Here is a 21,669-nt window from a genome sequence, read left to right as displayed (position 1 = left end):
GTATAGGGACAGGGCTCTGACTGTAGAATGGAGGATTCTGGGTCTACTGAGATCCTGGGGTGAGGAGCATCTACGTTTGGGAGATATTAGAGTAATGTTAAGCGGGAGGGCCCTTCCTGCATGACTAGGTGGACCCATTAGTTTGGGTCATGGGTGGATCTGGGGTGGAGGGGAGGAAGACCCTGTGGACATGGATATAGGGCACTCAGGGCCACCTAAGGGAAACACTGAAATGATGGGAGTGGGGAGGACTCAAGGCAGGTTGACTTTGAGAAACTACATCTCAGTTTAGGGAGTTTGGCAGATGCCTGAGTGACTGGTTCCTCACTGCCAGATCTTGCTGGGTGAGGACACAGGAGGCAGCCTATGGGGTGAAAAAGTTTATTGCTCAGCCCCCTCGGCCTGGCTCCAGCTCTACCAGCAGCAGTAGTCAGGGTAAGTCTCAGACACAAACTCAGGGTGGACAACATAGTTGTTTCTCTGGGGGCCACCGGTCTTCTTAAAGTGACTTGTATCCCACCTGTGGGGAGAGATGAGCCAGCCCTTTTGGACCCTCATCCGTCTGATTCCAATTCTCAATACTAACCTTATCCCAACGTTTGGCCCCCTAATACTGATCCTAGGTTCCAACATTGACCTCAGGTTCGGTGGTCAAATTCTTGATTTCCAATACCCAGGCCCTAACATTGATTTCTTACCCTCTATTTCAAGTCTGGAACTTAACGCTCTGGTCTCTTGACTCTAAGTCCCACTGCCAATTTGTAACCCCTCAATGCCAGCCTCCCAGCCCTCATGGGGTCCTCCATTTCCTTGCCTGTTTTGACTTCCCCATGGCACTAGCACCCCCTGGTGGCATCTTTCAGTCAGTGCACCGCAGCGGACAGTTTCCACCCAAACTAATCCACCCTCCTCTCGTCCCCCTCCACCCCCACCCCAATCGGTTCCTCAAGGTGCCAAGGGAACCTCCACTGTGCATATGCATTTTCCTATGTGCGCCAGACTTACCTAAGGTTCGGACATGGGTAATATGACAGCGGGGGATTTATAACAGCACAGTGCATTCCGGGCCGGTGCTCGTAGGGCGATACACTCCTGGAGGAGGAAGCGGCGGGCAGGGAAATGTCGGTCCATTTGTTTTGGCCCTAGCACCCAAGACCAGACCAGGACTCAGAGCGACGCCTGGGGTGTCAGTCCTACGGCTGGGAGATCCTCCCCTCAGGCCTCCTGGCCTTTCTAGACACCATCGAAGCATTCATTGCCTCTGGTAAGATACCTGAAAGTCCCCCTCCCTGTAAGGCCTTGTTTCTGCCATCCAGTGGGAGTCCCGGGATCCTCGCAATTACTCCACACTATCGACAGGTGACATTTCTGAGGCTCAGGCACTTTCTCTCTCCCCCATTCCCTTGTAAGGGATAAGACCCAGTTTCGCACTTAGGAGGGGCGGAAGGGATCACCATAGGGTTAGGGGCAGTGTTCAGAAACACCCCCTGGACAGCTCTTTAGACCGATGTGGACATTGTAGTTTTCTGTGGTTCAGCCCGCCTTGTCTGCCGCCGGGTATAGAGAAAAGTCTGGACTGCGGCTGAGCGCTCCGGTCTCAGTTTTCTCAGGAGTAACATACAATGTTGTCTACCTCCGGAGGTAGTGCGGGGCTCCGATGAGGCCAGGGCCCTCTGGTAATCCATTCACCATTTCCTTGCCCACTTAGCACTGGGCAGTAACCCTGCCTATTACTGACGATGACCCGAGGTCTAGGAATAGAGGACACTTCTGGGAATATGTCCCCAGGACCGAGTGTCAAGGGAGAGAGTGTGGCCGGCGGGCGTGGGAAGGGGATGCGACTAGTGTTCCGGGTTTCTGAACAGAACCCTCTGACGGAGCCTCCAGAACAGACACTGGAGCCAGGTTGACCTTGAGCACAGTTCAGGAGGGGCAGGATCAGAAACTTGGGGGAATCTTCGTGCAGGTTCTCCCGCTTCAGCGGTCTGCTCAGGCCGTGGGGCCCGAGAGGGAGACAGGGAGAGGGCGGGTAAGGCGGCAGAGCTGGCTTAGGCGGGGTGGGGCCTGGTGAAGAGGAGGAAGGCTAGAAGTGGCTCGGGATGGAGAGCTTGCAGCCGGGGTAGGACAGGACTCTGGGGACCTGGTTTGTATTGGGGCGGGTCCCGGCTGAGCAGGGCGGGGCCCTGCGAACCTTACAGTAGGCTGCGCTGAGCACAAAGGCTGCAGTCGGCGTTCGGTGCAGGGTGCCCCGGTGGCGCAGTAGTCCATCCCGCGCAGACAGTAGTGGCGGCCGGAGCAAGGGCTTTCATAACCCTGGAAGGGCAGGCGGCCGGGCAGCGGGTCCACGCACCCGCATCGGGGCGTGATCTGCGGCAGCGTCTGGTTTCGTGACAGCGAGTTCAGCATGTTCACCACCACCTCGCGCTCTGGGTCCGCAGGTCCCCAGCCCGGGAGACCCAGACAGAGAGTGACAAGAATGGGAAGAGACAAGAGACGGGGTCAGAGACAGGGAGAGATGGAGACAAAAACAGGGACAGATAGAGACAGGGTTACACCCTCTTCAGTGCCCTTGGCCTCTACCTCGTCCCACAGGTCCGTCCCCTTCCCACTCTCTTTCTGGCCTCCCTCTACCCGTTCCCCTCTATCGCCCCACCATCCGTTACCATAGGCATTGAGTCGCTCCGGCTTACGAGGGTACTCCAAAGGCATTCCTCGAACTACTGTCTCCATCCCGGCCTCCTGGAAATGGCAAACACGCTACCTCAAGCTCTGACCTGGAAAGACCCCCTTTCGGGGGTTCCTCCTCACAGAACACCCAGACCAGTCCCAGGCCGCGCTTTATCCCGCCCTTCTGGTGCTCCTCTCTCTGCCAGGCTCTGAGTGTTTGGAGTTGTCGCCAGGCAACGCGTTTACTCCGCCTACGTAGGGTGGGGTGGGGTAGGGTGGGGTGGGGTGGGGGAAGGAATGAAACTGTAGTTGGACCCATTCGGCACCTGAGTCTCTGACAACCCTGCTTGTCTTGCTGACTGTCTAGCTACGTCTCCGTGTTTCTCTAACAGTGTTTTCAATATTGCCTGCCCATCAGAGTCTCCTGGGAACCTGTGAAACGCTCTGATTCTTGAGAAAGTTCTGATTTAAAAGGGTTCAGTCAACTTAAGGTCAGCTGTCAGCCTGCAGTTGAGAACCACTGCTCTGGCCTCAGAACCTCTCACATTCCCTCTTCCCTGGGACTGCCCTGGACTCCTTCTTTCCTTGGAAGACTTTCCTATATCTATCTGCATTGCCTCTTAGTGGCCTTATTTTTCCTCCTTTTGTCCTTGCTTACATCACAAAGGAGTGGAGAGTGGAGCAGGTAGACTTAGCCTATCCCTGACTCCTCCACCAGACATGTGGGAAGGAGCCAAGTGACAAACTTCAGGAAGGTAGCTCATCAAGTGGTGCACACTAGCCATGTCCCTAAAACACCTGGCCAGAGATTGGGACCCAGTGTGAACCCAGTCCCCAGAGACTGGGACTCAGTGATCTAGCACAGCTCCACTCCTGGGTTCCCTTGTCTCCTGGAAAATGCAAACCCTAGTTTCACAGTTGGGAAAGAACCCTGGAGCATTGTTGATGGGAAAGGGATGAGTAATTAACACTGTGGTTTGGGAAGTGTGTGTGTGTCTCAGACCCCATCTGTGCTGAGCACAGTAGATACCTTAGGCAGCTGGGGAAGGCATGTGGTATACTTGTTCCAGCCAGTGCAGTAGTAAGGTCCCGTTCTCCATGTGTTGTACCGGTCACTGCACAAGTAGTTTGGGCTGCATTTGTCTGTTTAGGGAGACATCTGACTGTTACTCCTTATTCCATCCTAGAATCTGAGACTTTCTAAATGTTTCTCCTGTGATCCCCAGCATAAAACTGGACTCTCGCTGATTTCCCTCAGGCCAGTCAAAGCCCAGACTGGCCCCATACTTGTCTTAGACACTGAGATGCAGCCCATTTTCTATCTAAGGCTTGCTTCTGCAGGGGGTCTGGGTCCTTTGAGCTAATCTCTTTTCAACCTGGAACCACCCTCCGTGAATGAGCCAACATGGAAACTGGGCCTCCTTCCAATTCCTCCCTCTTTCTCATCTTCCCCATCCAGTCTTCAGAGTTTGCTTATTCTGTCCCTTAAAATTACTTAAATTGATCCCCTCCTTCCAGCCTCCCATGATCTCCTCCCCTTGTATCTCTGCAGTGCCTTAACCTGGAGATGATATAATGTTGTGATCAATAGAATGGACTCCGCGGACAGACTGTGGCTTCAGATTTCAGCTCTGCCAGATATAAACTGTGTGTGATTTCGACTGAGTTAATTTCACTGTATTTGCTTCCTCAATTTAAAAAGAGGGGTAATAGGCCCGACCGGTGTGGCTCAGTGGTTGAGCATCGATCCCTGCACCAAGAAGTCACCGGTTCAATTCCTGCTCAGGGTGCATACCCAGGTTATGGGCCCAATCCCCAGTGGGGGGCATGCAGGAGGCGGCCAATCGATGTTCTCTCTCATCGATGTTTCTCTCTCTCTCTGCCTCTCTCTTCTCTCTCTCTCTAAAATCAATTAAAAAAATTTTTAAAAAGGGGGGTAATAGTACTATCTACTATTGTTGTGGGATTTAAATGAATTAATATATGTAAAACACTTAGAATTTAGAAAACTATATTTTATTAGCCTACTAATCTCCCTACCTCATCTTTGAAATCCTACAATCCAATCTCTACATAGAAGCTCTGGCACTTTTTCACAGATGTAAATCTTTTTTTTCCTTTTCTTTTTATTTTTTTATCCTCACCTGAGGACAGTTTTGCATTTATCTTCAGATAGAGTGGGAGGGAGTGAGGGAGGAAGAGAGAGAGAGAGAGAGAAACATGGATGTGAGAGAGACACATCGACTAGTTGCCACCCACACAACCCCAACTGGGCCTGGGACAAACTGCAACCAAGGTACGTGCCCCTAGCAGGAACCGAACTCAGGACTCTCTGGTCCACAGGCCGACGCTCTAACTGCTGAGCCAAACTGGCCAAGGCTACAGATGTAAATCTGATGAAAATACTTCTCTACTTAAAACCCTTCAAAATCCCATCCACCCAATCAGTCTGTCCAACAAGGCCCTGTGTGATCCACTCTCCTAACAGTCTGAAAGAACACATGTGAGACATCAGGAAAGGAGGTCTAGGAGCCCTAGAGGAAAAGCAGGTGTGTGTATGGGGTCCAGTATTGAGATCTGGAGTTCTGGGTTGGTGGGTTGGAATACTGACTTTGGGGTGTTTGGGATATTCAGGTAAAGATGATCATAGTCAGATGGAGAGTGGAATTCTGATGATAGGTCAAGGTAGAAATAAAGACTTTGAGTTGTCAGTAATTAAAGACATGGGTTAGATGAAATGGTCTCAGGAGAGGAGTAAGGAGAAAAGAGGGCTCTGATTAGCACTCTGAGGAACCCCATGTTTCCAGAATGAGTGGACAAGACACCCAGGGAATTGAGGCATCAGAGAAGCTGAGGAAGAAAGGAGTTTCAAGAAGTAGAGAGTGGTCAGAGACTAAAATGCATAGGGTAGGTCTCATAAGGTAAATACTGAAGAGTATCGTGGATATGGTAGTTAGAACCACACAATAGCAGTTTTTTAAAAGTGTTTTTATTGATTTTTTTTTTTCTTAGAGAGAGAGGAAGGAAGAGAGAGAGAGAGAGAAACATTGATGTAAGAGAGAAACATCGATCGCCTGCCTCCTGCACTTCCCCCACCAGGGATCGAGCCCACAACCACAACTGGAACCTCTCAGCCCATGGGACAACGCTCAATTGTCCACTGAGCCACACTGGCCTGGCCACACAATAGCATAGGATATAGAAGATGCAGATACCTAGGTTTCAACTGGATAAAGATTTGTCATCAATTCATTCAACAAATACTTATGCAGCCTGGTGCTGTTCTAGGTAGAGGGGGCACAGCTGTGATTAAGACACTCTCTGCTCTTTTGGAATGAACAGAGAGACGGATCATTAACACCTAATCAAATGAGAAAGATAATTTTTCATAAGGTATAAGAAGTGAAGAAGTAGATAGAAACTGAGTATAGACTGTTTCCAAAAATCTTGGTTTTGAAGGGGTGAAGGAAGAGAGAATTTTTAGGCAGGAAGAGATTGGAAAAGGCTTCCAGGTGGAGAGGAAAGAGGTATGGTGAGGCAGAGGGATGCAGGAGAGATAGGGGAATTGATAGAAGAGGGTCACTAAGAAAATTAAAGGAGACGGCACTTGGATTTGTTTGGAGGAAGTTAATACTCCCTCTACTTCTCTAGGGATGAGACCCAGGCCTCTTCCAGTTCTTTGGCACAGACAAGGAGCTCCCAAAAGTCAGAGCCTGAATTTCCTCTAGGGTTAGTGTCAGGTCAGGTGGTTTGGGAGTCAAGCTGGGGGTGGTTAGAGAAGAAGCCCAGGTCACGGATTCGGATAAGACTGATATTTGAGCAGGATGGAGGTGAGGATCCAGTTGGGTTCAAACGGAGGGTCATTGTTGGGGTCACTGAATGGGATCAGAGTTAGGTGAGGGGTATGAGGCCCTACCTTCCTCTTGAGAGAGCCAGTATTTCTCAGGCAAGTAGGGGTGGCCTGGTATGGAACTCTCATAGCTGTAATTCTGCACAGCACATCTGACCATGTTCTGCAGGGCTTCAGGATCCACATGGCGCTGCGCACTCTTAGTCAGGCCCTGTGCAACGGGAGGGGGAGGAAATGACTCGGTGCACAGAGACTTCAGCCTTGGAGTCCTATTGGACTTAGATCCTGCCCCTATTGAGAAGGTCAGCCAGGTGGATCTCCCGACCTATGCCAGAGGGATTTCCATGCCAGCCTTGGCCTCCTCTGCATAGTTCTCTTGTTTGAATTACTCTGTTGCTTCTTTCTTTTCATCCAACACTAGCGCTTAGAGCCAGGCATTTGCCTTCAGTCAGAGTGGTTTTCTAATATGTTAATGTCTGTCCTTTCATTGACTGGGAGCTCTTTAAGGGCAAAGTTGGAAGTTCTTGTCCTCTTTCTTCCAGACTGTACACTGCCTGGGAGCAGGCCCTGGATTACCCCCAACAGAGCAACAGGCCCCTGTTATAACCTGGAGCTTCAGGAAAGCCTGGCTTCCCTGGAAGCTGGCTACCTTATGCAGGTGTTTTGGACAGAGAGGGCTCTTTTGGAATCTGACACCTTGAAGGAGAATAGAACTGAAGGGGCCCTTACTTTAAAATCTAATTCCTTGTCTCTGACTTGACCTTGATCCTGCTGTGATTCTGATCTTGTTACCATTATTACCCTTGACCCTGACAGTCACTTTGCCCTGGTCCTCCTCCTATCCTGACATTGGTCCAGGCCCTGGGCCCCTCTGCTTCTTTTGTTTTGTTTTTTTAATCCACGCCTGAGGATATTTTTCTGTTTATCTTCAGATAGAGTGAGAAGGAAAGAGAGAGAGAGAGAGACATTGATATGAGAGAGACACAGCTACTCGTTGTCTCCCGCATGACCCTGACCAGGGCTGGGGACGAACTGAAACCAAGGTACATGCCCTTGACCAGAATCAAACTCGAGACTCATTGGTTCATGGGCCAATGCTCTAAACGCTGAGCAAAACCCACCAGGGCCCCTCTGCTTCTTGAAGTTCACTTCATCTTATCCCATTATCCCTTGTTGGGCTAGAGCTGTGGAATCCAAGATTAAGGCCTCCCTTTGGGTCCCCCTTGTCCTCAGCTGAGGGTAGAATGCCAAGTTAGTTGTGGGCCCATAGGTCTCTGTAGGCAGCTGGTATGAAAAGGTAGTTGGGTCACTGGGGCGGGACTCCTAGCAAAGTCAGACACCAGAAAGGACTTCCTAATCGTGGGCAACAAGGTGCTGGGATGGTGGCACTGCCACCTGCATTCCCCCTTTTGATCTAAAGAGGAGCCTGGCCAGTTTGGCTCAGCGGTTAGAGCGTCGGCCCATGGTCTGGAGAGACCTGGGTTCGGTTCCCGCTAGGGGCATGTACCTTGGTTGCAGTTTGTCCCTGGCCCCGGTTGGGGTCGTGTGGGTGGCAGCCAGTCGATGTGTCTCTCTCACATCGATGTTTCTCTCTCTCTCTTCCTCCTTCTCTCCCTCTCGCTCTATCTGAAGATGAATGTAAAAATGTCCTCGGGTAAGGATAAAAAAAATAAATAAATAAAGAGGAGAGGGTTTTCTTGACCAGGGATGAGACTTCGGTGTTCCTAGTGTCCCTACCACCCTGAAAACCCCTCAGCTAGGGGGCTTCTTGGATACTTTTTGCTCAGCTGAGGTTTTGTTCTGTGGGCAGATCTGCACAATCTCCATATGAATGGAGGCGCCCCATGACATGTTACCTCCCCAAGCTTTACACACACACACACACACACACACACGCCTATGTATACACAGATACACGCATAGACACACTTACATATGTACAGTTATACATACACACTCAGACATATACATACATAGATACAAAGTCATTTAGAAGAACTCACAGAGATCATCAATTTTCCCATTCAAGGCTTTTCTCAGACGTCTATAATCTTTGATTGTCTGCTTATGTTTATGAGTAGGTGACTAAAAAAGCTTATGGGCTTTGTCAATCATGAGCAGCATTGTAGGATGATCTGGCTAGACTACTTTTTTCAATAGGTTTTTATTAATTTCAGAGAGAAGAAGGGAGAGAAAGAAAGAGAGATAGAAACATGGATGAGAAAGAAATATCCATGGGCCACCTCCTGCACACCCCTCACTGGGATCAAGCTTACAACCCCTGCACGTGCCACCACTGGGAATTGAACTCGCAACCTCCCGGTGCATGGAACAATGCTCAGTAAACTGTGCCACACCAGTGGGGCTAGACTTTCTTTGCAAACTCTGTCAGTATCTGTAGGTCTTTCTTCTTGATCAAATCCTTCAGAAGAGACTCTTTCAATCTTTGGCCTGAGGGCAATGGCGTAGCTGCCAGTGTTCTGAGAACTAGTGGACAAGAGGGCTACTTCAGGTTTTAGCATTCAGTATATAGAGGTCCACCTGTTTTCAGTATGGTACCTTGCCCTCAACTGGGCCTGGTACCCCAGTACTGAGATCCTTACCAAAAAAATAAGCCTTCTAACTTTTGCAGAGATTGGGTCGGTAGTCACCCTATGATATGGAATGAAAGAGGGGATTAGTGAATTTAACTGCCTTTTTTTTAATCCTCACCTGAGGACATTTTCCCATTTTTATTCAGATAGAGTGGGAAGGAGAGAGAAGTAGAAAAAGGAGGAGGAGGAGGAGGAGGAGGAGGAGGAGGAGGAGGAGGAAGAGAGAGAGAGAGAGTAACATCCACGTGAAAGGGACACATCGAGTGGCTGCCACCCGCACGACCCACCAGGGGGCCGGGGACAAACCGCAACCGGGGGCCGGGGACAAACCGCAACCGAGGTACATGCCCTTAGCAGGAACCGGACCAGGGACTCTCTGGACCGCAGGCCGACCCTCTAACTGCTGAGCCAAACTGAGCAGGACTAACTGCTTTTTTAATTATTTTATTTTATTTTATTGATATTTAGAGAGGGAGGGAGAAAGGGAGAGGCAGAGAGAAACATTGGCTGCCTCCTGCATGCCACACAAGGGATGGAGCCCGCAACCCAGGCATGTGCCCTGATGGGGAATCAAACCAGCAACCTTTCAGTGCATGAACAGTGCCTGATCAACTGGCCAGGGCTTAACTGCTTCTTTAAAAAAAAATTTTTTTCTTTATTGATTTTAGAGAGAGAGGAAGGGAGAGGGAGAGAGAGAGAGAGAGAGAGAGAGAGGGAGAGAAACATCGATGAGAGAGAACATTGATTAGCCACCTTCTGCATGCTCCCCACTGGGGATTTGGCCTACAACCTGGGCATGTGCCCTGGCTGGGAATGAAACCAGCGGCCTCTTGGTGCATGGCTTGACACTCAACCACTGAGCCACAAAGGCCGGGCTTAACTCTTCTTAAACAGCTTTAAAATGATTCTTATTTTAGCTTTGATCCTGTTCCATCTTTAAGAAGCCTAGTATTAATTCTTGAGGCTTGTGAAGATTCTGTCCTTTTTAAAAAATCTTCAGCTGAGAATATTTTTCCATTGATTTTTAGATGGAATAGAAAGGGGAGGGGAGAGAGAAAGATTGGTTGCCTTCCACATGATCCCAACCGGGGCCGAGAATTGAACCTGAAACCCAGATAGGTGCCCTTGACCAGAAATCAAACCCTTGACCCTTCCGTCTGAGAGCCAATGCTCTAACTGCTAAGCCAAACCAGCCAGGGCAAGATTCTGTACTTTTACGTTGAATTATGTCTTGTATTTCCCACTGCTGGCTTTGGATTCAGCTTTCTCAGATCTGCTAAGTCACTTACTAACAATCTATTATACTCTCCAGCTTCCGAAATTTTGTTGCCATGTGTCTTCTTTCTCACTATTCTTGTGAGTTTATGTCTTAAATATCCACTTACTGTAGTTGGGTTTTTTGCTTAATTTTAACCCAGAGAACTATAGTTCTTTATATATTGTATCTATTAATTCTTTGTCAGTCACATGTTGCAAATATCTTCTCTCAGTTTGAGGCCTGTTATATCTTCATTTTCTCTGTAGTATCTTTTGATGAACAGAAGTTCTTAATTTTAACATAGTTGAATTTATTAATTTCTCATGTAGTGTTTTTGTGATTTGTTTAAGAAATCCATCTACACTCTAAGATAACGTCTTATATTTTCTTCTAAAAGTTATATAGTTTACTTTCCTTAAGTCTTTAATTAGTCAGGTATTGCTTTTCGGGTTTGGTGTGAGTTAGGGATCAATTTTTAAAATTTTTATTTTTTATATTATTACTATTATTTTTTAATCCTCACCTGAGAATACTTTTCTATTTATCTTCAGATAGAGTGGGAGGGAGAGAGAGAGAAAGGGAGAGAGAGAAACATCGACGTGCGAGGGACACATCGACTGGTTGCCTCCTGCAGGACCCTGACCAGGGCTGGGGATGAACCGCAACCAAAATACGTGCCCTTGACCAGCATCAAACCTGCGACTGATTGGTTTGTGGGCCCATGCTCTACAGCTGAGCCAAACCAGCCAGGGCAGGATCAATTTTATTTTTATCTATATGGATAACCAATTGTCCTACTAAGTATTTATTTCCCCCCACAGATTGTAATGCTACCCAAGCCTGATCTACCTTTTCCCATAGCTTTACTTTCAGTCATCTCTATTGCACATTGTTTCCATATATGCGTGGCTCCATTTCTGATCTATTTTATTTCATTAGTACATTTGCCTATTCATGCAGTAATACCATGCTTTATGCATTTATATAGCTTGGCAGTAAATATTAATATCTGATTGGGCAAGTCCCCTTCTTTAGGTGTGTTTTAGCTATTTCTTCAAAAAATTTTTTTTCATTCAAAACAAATTAATTTTTTATTGAAGAAGTAAAACTACTTTACTTTAAAATATTTTTATTGATTTTTAGAGAAAGAAGGGAAAGGGAGAAGGGGAGAGAGAGAGAGAGAGAGAAATATGAGAGCAACACATCAATCAGCTGCCTTGGGATGACACCCAACCAACTAAGCCACCTCGGCCTGTGCTGTTTTAGCAATTTCTTGAACTTCTGATCCTCTTTATAAATTTTAGAAACAGCTTGTCAAGTTCTTAAAAATATATATTGAGATTTTAATCAGAATTACACTGAATCTTTATTTTGGTGACTTTTCCTATCCACAGCATGTGATACCTCTCCATTTAAGTATTCAAAGTTTTATAGTATTATTCAAACAGTTTACATACATTGCTAGATTTATTTCGACTTACTTTTAATTTTTGTTGCTAGAATGATATATATATTTATTTATTATTTTTTTAAAAAATTTCTTTATTGATTTTAGAGAGAGAGGAAGAGAGAGAGAGAGAGAGAGAGAGAGAGATGGAAACATCAATGAGTGAGAACATCGACTGGCCGCCTCCTGCATGCCCCCCACTGGGAATTTGCCCTGACTGGAAATCGAACTGGCAACCTCCTGGTGCATGGGTGGATGCTTACTTATTGAACTACACTGGCCGGGCTGATATAGATATTTAAATTATGCTTTCTAAATATTTGTTGATGTAAAGATTGATTGACTCTATCTTATATTCATCCAACTTTCTAAATTTTTATTCTGATAATTTGTAGATTCTATATACACAACTATATCATCTGTGACTGACAGTTTTTAGTCCTTTCCTATCCATGCATTTCACATTATATTATTTTCCAATATACAACTTATCTGATATTGTTTTCCAATATTTTGGTTTTTTTATAAATTTTGAAAATTAAAAGTTATTATAATTATTTTCTATAGACAATGTTTGCTTAAATTTATCTCATGTTTGCCAGTTTCTTAGCTCACCATTTCTTCTTGCATCTCAGACCTTCTTTTTGTGATAATTTTCCTTCTCCCCAAAGTATATCCTTTGGAAGTTTCTTTACTATATGTCTGATTATAGTAAACATTTTAGATTTTATTTGCCTGTGAATGTCTTGATCTTTCTTCTTTATCTTTATTTTGTTTTTGAAAGGAAGACACTTGGAAAACAATTTCTGTCTGTTTTTAAGCTGGTGTTGTGCAATTTCACTGTGGGGTACCTAAGTGTGAAATTTCTTTATTTATTCTGTTGCTGTGGATTAATTTTGTTCATTAATTCTGGAAAATTCAGAGCTTTTTACTCTTCAGATAATGTCCATTCTTTCTGTTCTTTCTTTTTAGGGCTCCAATTAAATGTGTGTGGATCTTCTCTATCTATCTTTGATATTGCTTAATGTTTCTTTCATATTTTCTATCTCTTTGTCTCTCTGTGCTGCGTTCTGGAAAACTTTTTATTCTATCTTTTAAAAAATATGTTTTTATTGATTTTTTTTTTTTTTTTTTTTTGAGAAAGAGGAAGGGAGAGAGAGAGAGAAACATCAATGTGAGAGAGAAACGATAGGCTGCCTCCAGCATGCCCCCTACCTGCAACCTTCTGATGCATGAGACGATACTCAGTCAACTGAGCCACTCCATCTAGGGCTGTTTCTTTATATCTCTTAATGTGAGCTCAGATTTGATTGGCCCTATCCAGGAATCACACTGGGACCTCTCAGTCCATGGGACAACACTCAATCCAGTGAGCCATACCGGCCAGGTATTTTATTCTATTTTTCATTTCACTGACACTCCTAAACTGTGTCTAATCTGTTCTTTAACCCATCCACTATCTCAATATGAATATTTGGTCTTAACACATACAGTTTTCATTTCTAAAATTCCTATTCAGTTCTTTTTTACACTTGTCTGGTATTTTAAAAATATAATCTCTTGTTTGCTCATTTTGATAATTTTACATTTTATTTTTAAAAATTTATAATTATTTTTTATTCTTTAACTGTTAATTCCAATAGCTGAAGTTCTTGGAGGTTTAAATCTGTTGTTTCTGCAATCACATGGTGGCTTGTTTCCTTCTATCTTCTTTTTAAAAACTGTTTTTATTGATTTTAGAGAGAGAAGGAGGCAGAGGGAGAGACAGAGAAAAAACATCGATGTGAGAGTGAAACACTGATCGGCTGCCTCCTGCACGTCCCCAACTGGGAGATTGAGCCTGAAACTTGGACATGTATGGAATCGAACCTGCAACCTTCTGGTGCATGGGACGATGCTCAGTCAACTGAGCCACTCCATCTAGGGCTGTTTCCTTATATCTCTTAATGTGAGCTCAGATTCGATTGGCCTTATTCTAAAGAATACCTGAACATACGTTGAAAATATTTTTCACCATAAAAGATATACATTCATATTGTATGTGTGTGTGTGTGTGTGTGTGTGTGTTTTGGGGGGCAGGGAGCCAGAGATCACTGAATTTTCCGGTTCAGTTTGGAATTTACAGGTTTAGTTCCTCCATCTTTCAGTTAGGTTAAGGCTTTAACTCCTGCGTGTAGTGCTGATATTGGCATTTGTCTTCAGGGCAATCCTTCTTCTAAGTATACTTACTGCTCACCAACATGAGAGTCCAAAACAAAATAAAAATTAATTTTTATGCAGGATATAACTGTTTTGAAGCATAGGGGCCTTTCAGAGTTTTCTAGACCACCGTACTGCCAAAAGCAGAGCCTTTTTTTCATCCTTAATCCCACTTAACCTGAAGCTGTCTGGCCAGGTTACTACTAAGGGTTACTACATCAAAGAAATTCCTTTCTGTGTCAACAACATTTGATACTGGCCTTTGTCTAACAATGCCATCTTGGTTGGTTTCTCTTTGACTTTCCTCCTATTACTCTGTATCCTTTTATGGCTCTTCTTTCTTTACCTACTCCTTAAATATTGATATTCTCCGGACCGCAGGCGGGCGCTCTAACCGCTGAGCCAAACCGGCCAGGGCAATATTGATATTCTCTATAGTTCTGTCATTGGCCTTTTTCTTACTCTTCCTTGGTGATTCCATTCACTGCTATGACTTCAGCTACCACCTATATATTGATGATTTAAAAATCTATATCTGTAGCCCAAACCTCTTTCCTTTGCATCAGCGCTAAGTATATATAACTATCCACTGACATCTTTCCCTGAAAATTCTTGAATATTTTTGTCCCAAAATGAACTCCAAATCTTTCTCTATGGTCTGTGATTCCAAATCTCAGTTTGTAGCACTATCATCCCTCCAACTGCCAGAACCCAAAACCTAGGAATCATCCTAATCTCTCCTCTCTTCTTTATATCCTGATAGTGACCAAGATATGTTGATCTATTTTTAAAAAAATTTCTTCTATGGAGTCTGGAAAAGCAGGCAGGCACTCTCATATTTTGCTGGGGGGCATGTAAATTATTACAAACCTTATTACAGCAATTTGAAATGTATATCAAAAGTTTTTCAAATGTTCATGTCCTTTCTCCTAACAATTTCATGTCTAAGAATTTATCCTTAAGGAACATTTGATATATACAACATATATATATATACACAACATACACATATATATATGTGTATATATATATATACATATATATTTAAAATTCTCGCCTATAATTGGGACTTCCAGTCAAGATGGAGGATATATTAACTATAATTTAAAAATAAAATATTTAAAAATAAAATTAAAAAATAAAAATAGAAATTCTCTTTTATCCAATAAATTCCCTTTTTTTACTACTACAGTCTATTCTTTTTTTTATCCTCACTGGAGGACATTTTCGCATTTATCTTCAGATAAAGCAGGAGGGAGAGCCGAAGAGAGAGAGAGAAATATCGATAGGTTGCCAGCCACACGACCCTAACAGGGGCCTGGGACAAACTGCAACCAAGGTACGTGCCCTTAGCGGGAACTGAACCTGGGACTCTCTGGTCCGTGGGCCGACGCTCTAACTGCTGAGCCAAACCGGCCAGGGCTACTGTCTATTATTTTTATTTATTTATTTTTTTATCCTCACCCCAGGACATTTTTTCCCATTTTTTGTTCAGACAGAGTGGGAGGAAGAAAGAGAGAAACATCGATGTGAAAGGGACACATCGAGTGGTTGCCACCCGCACGACACAACCAGGACCGGGGACAAACTGCAACTGAGGTATGTGCCCTTAGCGGGAACTGAACCCAGGTCTCTCTGTTCCGCAGGCTGACGCTCTAACCGCGGAGCCAAATGGGCCAGGGCACTATTGTCTATTCTTATCTCCCACATACATCCTCCTCCTTCATCCTCTACCATCTCACTCAGCTTTCTGTCCTCAGCCCCAGCCCCTTCAATCTCCTGCCACTGTAGCCAGAGTGGCATAACTCACAATCTAATCATGACACTCATAGATTTAAAAACTTGGAGCATTATGTCTTCAGTTTCTCAACACAGCCTGAGGCCCTTTGTGGTCTGCAGGTTCCTCTTACCATATGGCTAACCTCTCACTCTGCTCCAGCAGTTCTCAGTTCCTGGTGGGTCCTAGCCTCCAGGCTGCCCTTTTTTATGATTCTTCTGCTGGAAGGAAGCCTCCTCCCCCTGGATCTCTTAGTAGACCTGCCCTAAAGTCCTGGGAATGCTCTCCCCTTTCCAGCTCTTGTACTAGTGCCCATGCCTTTGCTGGTGCATGTTCTACACAGGACTTTGTTCACTTCTTGGCTGAAAGCTCCTGAAAGGCAGTGCCTGGCCCTTCATTGTTATATCTAAGTTGTGCCTGGCACGTGTAGATCCTCAACAAAGTTTGTTGGATGGTGTGCGCAAATAAATTTCCTTAGGCAGTCACAATTAGATTCACAGATCTCTCCATTTTGTGCAAGCTGCACAGACAGATACAAGGAGACTGTGATACACATGTATAAAAACATGCTTATTGAACATTTTCTGGCATATCCTACAGGAAGCCTCAGGACCTTTGCACTGAAACCTTATTCTTTCATCACTTCACATGGCTTTCATCTAGGTCTTCTATGATCTCTCTATTTAAGTAGTTTTCTCTCTCATTACTTTCCATTTCCATTACCCTGTTTATTTCCTTTATAGCATTTTGGATAATTTATAAAAGTCTTATTTATTTCTTGATTATTATCTAACTCTTTACACCTCCTACCATGGTGTGGTAGGGCACCATTAAGGCAGGATCTTGTTCTCTTATATATATCATTATAAATTCCACACCTAGGCAAAAGGATAAAAAACACATGTGCAAAGCTACAAACAATAACAAACATAATGAAAACCACTCACTGCTAGTCATCCAGACATGCATGGCCATACACACTGGTCTACCCCTGCCCCTACCCCCAACCTCTACTTACCGGGGTCACAAACTTGTTGGCTTCCCAGGCACACAGAGGTGGGTCCTTATAGACCTTTTTGATAGAGGTAGGAGCCCTGTAGGAGTCACTGTAGGTGCTGATGGGGGTCTTGGTCTTTCGAGAGAAGAGGAACATAGTAGGGTCTAGGGAATGCTGTGGTGGGCTCTACCTACCACCGGATCTTGCAAACCGTCAGTGATCACCCCCTCTCCTAGGTCACCCACACCTCCAACCCAGCAGGTGCTCTTAGCTGGTGTGACCCCTTCTATGGAGGATCTCTCAACCTTCCTCTCCCACAGCCTTCCTGTTCCTACCCCACCCTGTTTCCCCCTCCAGGATGGGCACTGCCCATTATGATATCACCTGGCTTAGTCCCAGCCCTGGGGAACTGAGGAGGTCTAATTCTCTTCCTACTCCCAGCCTCTGCCTCCCTCAGAGGGTCCCTGAAGATCTTCTAGGCCAAGCTTCTTACTCTGATGAAGAGAAATGGAGGTTCCAAGGGGTCAAGTATTCACCAGGGTCTTGCAGCAGGTCAGTGGCAGGCCTGGCCTGGGAACCCATGAGTGGAGGTAGAGTGAAATGTGCATTCAGAGGATCAGTTTTCTCCCCTTCCCAGCCCACCTTCCCCTTGCCCATACCCCAGGTAGGGAGCTGAGGCTGGCTTGTTTGATGCTTTTAATATCGTTATTTGTGTTACACAATACACAATCAAGGATGATGGTCAATACTGCAATGGAAATGTTAAAAAAAATATTATACACGGCTCATGTCTTCCACACACCTTCCTGGAAATAAATTAGTAAGCACGGAGAAACCTGGCTGGGTGGCAGCCAGAGCTGAGGGTAGAGGGAGTGTTAAGGCAGTATCTACAAGGGGGGAGGGTGGCAGGGGGCAAGCTAAGGCCTCAATTCCTCCTCTCCATCCTCCCAGACAGGGAAGGAGGGAACCACACACTCTCTAGATCCAGAAAGTGCTGGCTGTCAGCTTCCTACCTCCCTCTATCATTTGTACACTACCTCAGTCAAGCCCTTGCTTGCCAGGGAACTAGGTATATCCTGTGGGGAGGGAGCTTCTCCCTGGTTCCTCAGGACCAGAGGGTTCAGCAGTGGGCCATAGTCACACAGCAAGTCAGCAGCAAAGGTAGCAGTCTAAATCAGCCCTGATGGGGGCCCTGCCTGGAAAAGAGGAGGTACCTATGTTCTCAAAGGGCAAGTCAAGGAGCCCAGGGTGGTGGTGATAGTAGTAGGACGATTGGCTCTGGGGCCCAGATGACAGGGTGTAGGGATCTGACCATGGTGGGAGAGATGGGCACAGATGGGGGCTGGTATAGGCCTTGTGGGCCCTGCAGGTACTGTCTCTGTCCTTGTCTCCCTTTGGCATTTTCTCAACATCTAACCAGGGTCCCTGTACTAAAGGAGGTAGGGGTGGGTTGGAGGAATTGAGAGTGTAGAGCTGCACCTCAGCACTTTGGCAGCCCCTGGGTATGGTGTAGGGAGAGCTGCTACCCTTCCTAAGCTAGCAGCCTTACTCTCCCCATTACCCTCTCCCCCTTCCAGCTCCCACCTCCCAGAAATGACATCCAGGGAATGGGCTGTGAAGTGGCAGTATGGAAGAATGCGGGATATATACCCTGGCCCTGGGATATGGGGTTTGTGGAGCATAGACCTGAGCAGTCTTAGACTAACTGTGCTTTCATTTTTCTTCACATGGGAGCAGGTCTATATTGCTCAGTCCCAGGGGAGGGCCTTGATCACCTCCTCCCTTTTGACTTTCATCATTAGCTTTTCTGGCATCTTCTCCACCCCAGCAACAGCAGCAGAAGCAGCAGTACACACTTTCTGACTCACAGACACCCCATATGGCTACATACACAATATATACCCACAGACACAAAATATACTCACACATACATACACATTCATAGACACACAAACATGTATTCCCAAATAGATCCACATGCACTCAGACATACACAGGTCCCATAGAAACTTCCTTTTCTCCTTTTCACACAGATATACAACTCCGGAAGCCTCCCAGGTGTACTCAAAGACACAGAGTCCTCCCTATACACCTCCACAGAAATTCTTATGAAAAAATTCCTCCAAAACCTTAAAAATAATTTCAGATGCTACTCATTTTACAGTTGAAGCCTAGGGAATGCAACTGGCTTGTTAAAGACCACAGGGACAATGCCAGAGCTAGGTCTAGAACCCAGGCTTCTGACCCCCAGTCCAGGGCTGTCAATTCACTGCACTGCTGAACAGCCTCTCACACTGGTAACAGACCACACAGTCACTTCCTCACCATCTATGACAGAAACAGACATCTAGAAAGACAGGCCCACTGCAGAGACAGACACACACCCTGACAGACTCAGGCACACACACATTCTGCCAAGCTCTCCCTAGCATACATATGCAGCCACAGTACTCTCCTCAGCTTGCTTCCTTGGAGATTCTTATTGGGAAGCAGGATCTGAAATCTAGGGCTGGAGTAACATGGGAACGGGGCATTCGAGGCCAGCCTGCTTCCAGCCCGGGACAGAGACCAATGAATTGAAGCATCTCTCTCTCTCTCTCTCTCTCTCTCTCTCTCTCTCTCTCTCTCTCTCTCTCTGTGTGTGTGTGGTGGGGAGCAGTTGGCAGAGAGATACATTGTTTAGGGGCAGGTGAGGACAGATAATACCATCCCAACCATCCCAAATGCTGGCCTGTCTCTAAGGCCCACCTTACCCTCAACTCAGAGAACAAGGAAGGAGGGGTGAATGGGGCAAAGAGGAGGAAGAAGGCAGTGATCTGATAGGTGGGGGACAATATCCCAGTGGGCAACTTTGCCAGGCTTCCCATCTGGAGGTGAGGGGGGAAATGCAAATAGGTACATGGGCAGGCAGGAGATGCCAAAGGGGCTCCAAAGTGCTGGGCCCTGCCCCCACTGCCCGGGGGCCTTTCTCCCTCAGAGCCCCTTTCCTTATTGGGCTGAGGGTTCATGGCTTCGCTGGGGTGGGGCCAAGCCCCTGGCTTTGCGATTCCTCCTCCCCACACATTACTGTTGGCTTCTCTGCTGTCCAGTTCCCCACTCCCCCACTGGATTACACCTTTTGGGAGAGAGACAAGGTGCTGAGCAAAGTCCCCCCAAGTAACTGAACAAACAGCCCCTTCCCCTCCTCAGCCCCTGGGGTGGAGAGAGACCCGGTTTTGGTTTCTCCGGCTCCATGAACACACGGAGGTACACGTCCTACCATAGGAGGAAGCAATGACTTTTACGAGGTTGGCGGCTGTAGGGGACGCAGGGCCAGGAGGCAGGCAGAAGAACTGGGGAGGGGTCAGCCCCTGCCCAGTCTAACCTGGCCCGCAGTGGCCCAGCTCCATTGGCTGCGGGGCCCCACCCGCTACTGAATGTGGCAGGCAGTGGAGGACGTGGCCTGGCAGCACATGCAGGTAGGGTTCACGGATTTGGGGGGAATGAGGTCCAGGTCCTCATCATCTGGGATCTCGTCTAACCGGTAGCCATCCTTCAGCAGCTGGATGTTCAAATCTTGGTTGATCTGCTGTAGACAAAGGGGAGGGAGGTCAGGCTCGGGAGATCTTGAGGTACCACCCACAGCCTGAAGGTCTCTCCAGGCCTTCGGCTCCCAGGGTCTCTCTAAAAGCCCTGACTTCGCCCTGAATTCAGTTCTGGCCTCACTTTCTTTATTGGCACTTCCTTGTGAGGCTCCGCCCATGAAAGACCTCACCCCATTCTAAGGACAACTTACCACCTCAGGTCCTGCTTCTACAAGGGCCCGGACCTTATTTCAGGCCCACCGCTAAAAGTCGTCACCTATTTTTCACACTGCATTTTACTTAAGTGCCAATGCTGGACTTAAGTCCCTCCCCTAATCCCGGGATCCACTAACTTGAGGCCAAGGTGTAACTGCCTCACCTTTTTTCAGACTCATCCCATTCCAGGCCTGGTCCTATTTAGACCCCGCCCCCACAGGGGCTCTGCCTAGCTTTGCCCACAACTCCCCTCAGGTGTGACTTGGCATTTGGCTCCATGCCTTCTCGGAGGAGTGTGTCTAGGGTGGGGCCTCACCTCAGCAGAGGAGTAGCCAGAGGAGGAATATCTGGACATGTCAAAGTCATCATCGCTGGCCATGGAGGAAAGAAGACAGAGGGGAAGTGATTCCTGGAAATTAAATAGAAAATTCCCTACACCCCCCCCCCCCCACCCTGATCAATCAATACTCCACCCTTCTCTTACACTTCCAAATAAACAGCATGATCTAAATGCAAACAGTGCTTGCTGTACAAATGCAGTTTTAAAACCGGTTCCCTAGCCCCACCATTCTAAATAAATGGCCACCCTTAACCTCCTTCTGAGTTAAAGATGCTATTCCTTTCCCCTCAACACTCCCCCTTTTTATCTAGGCTCAAATCACCTTGGCTTGTTGGGTTTCCCCAAAGTCCAGGTCTAACCAGATGTGTTCCCAGCAATAGGACTGCTCCCTTGAAGGGGGAGGGCATTAAGCATTGAATCAGGGCCCATTCTCAGGGCAGTCATTGGATCAGTTGCCCCAGAATAGCAGCAGACTTCACCAGTCCCGTTTTCCTCTCTCTGCTCTTCCCCACCTCCAGGTAAAAAATTCCATTCCTTGGGGCTTCACCCTTGGAGAGCTCCTGGCTGTCCAAGGAATATCCCAATACTAACAATGTAACAGGTGTGACCTGTACAGTTCATTTGTATGTTCACACAGGTTCCTGTGGCTTGCCCAGCTGCCCCAACATCCCCATACACACCTGTCAGTGTCAAGGGCTACCAGTGGCTTCTCGTCTGGGCTCTGGTCAAGCGAAGAATAGCCTTTATTGGGAACGACCAGC

General features: G+C 46.6%; 2 protein-coding genes across 8 annotated transcripts in view; both read right to left on the bottom strand.

Moving 5' to 3' along the window:
- Nucleotides 1–367: 367 nt before the first annotated feature.
- Nucleotides 368–16,945, bottom strand: CUNH9orf24 (chromosome unknown C9orf24 homolog). Of its 4 annotated transcripts, XM_036261849.1 has the most exons (7): nucleotides 16,811–16,945; nucleotides 6,584–6,728; nucleotides 3,698–3,810; nucleotides 2,664–2,739; nucleotides 2,192–2,426; nucleotides 1,006–1,092; nucleotides 368–520 (listed from the first exon to the last, which is right to left on the bottom strand). In XM_036261849.1, the coding sequence occupies exons 1-7, from the start codon at nucleotides 16,943–16,945 to the stop codon at nucleotides 415–417; spliced, it is 897 nt and encodes a 298-aa protein (XP_036117742.1). In that variant the 3' UTR covers nucleotides 368–414. The 4 variants fall into 4 exon arrangements, with proteins under 4 accessions (XP_036117742.1, XP_036117745.1, XP_036117746.1 ...); XM_036261850.1 differs by lacking the exon at nucleotides 368–520 and having other exon boundaries at nucleotides 2,197–2,426; XM_036261852.1 differs by lacking the exons at nucleotides 3,698–3,810; nucleotides 6,584–6,728; nucleotides 16,811–16,945 and having other exon boundaries at nucleotides 2,197–2,426; nucleotides 2,664–2,780.
- Nucleotides 16,946–19,399: 2,454 nt separating this feature from the next.
- The window catches only part of FAM219A (family with sequence similarity 219 member A), a 54,273-nt gene continuing 52,003 nt past the window's right edge, over nucleotides 19,400–21,669 (bottom strand). For 2 of the 4 annotated variants that reach the window (XM_036261908.1, XM_036261910.1), the window contains exons 4-6: nucleotides 21,589–21,669; nucleotides 20,885–20,939; nucleotides 19,400–20,357 (exon numbers count right to left, since the gene is read on the bottom strand). In XM_036261908.1, coding sequence (XP_036117801.1) covers nucleotides 20,199–20,357; nucleotides 20,885–20,939; nucleotides 21,589–21,669 — 295 coding nt within the window. In that variant the 3' untranslated portion in view covers nucleotides 19,400–20,198. The remainder of the gene's footprint in view (nucleotides 20,358–20,884; nucleotides 20,940–21,588) is intronic. The other 2 variants (XM_036261909.1, XM_036261911.1) reach the window with 1 other exon arrangement.

This window comes from Molossus molossus, unplaced genomic scaffold (assembly GCF_014108415.1).
Source record: "Molossus molossus isolate mMolMol1 unplaced genomic scaffold, mMolMol1.p scaffold_m16_p_14, whole genome shotgun sequence".
Taxonomy (NCBI): domain Eukaryota; kingdom Metazoa; phylum Chordata; class Mammalia; order Chiroptera; family Molossidae; genus Molossus; species Molossus molossus.
This window is presented reverse-complemented; position numbering and strand designations above follow the sequence as displayed.

Bases quoted from the DNA above. Each gene is read 5' to 3' on its own strand.
- CUNH9orf24 (XM_036261849.1), bottom strand. From the start codon at position 16,945: ATGTTCCTCTTCTCTCGAAAGACCAAGACCCCCATCAGCACCTACAGT. The intron at 2,740-3,697 runs GTATCTACTGTG...TGCCATTTCCAG, and splicing joins GCCTTCCCCAGCTGCCTAAG to GAGGCCGGGATGGAGACAGT. The intron at 1,093-2,191 runs GTTCGCAGGGCC...TTCCTCCTCCAG, and splicing joins TCAGCGCAGCCTACTGTAAG to GAGTGTATCGCCCTACGAGC.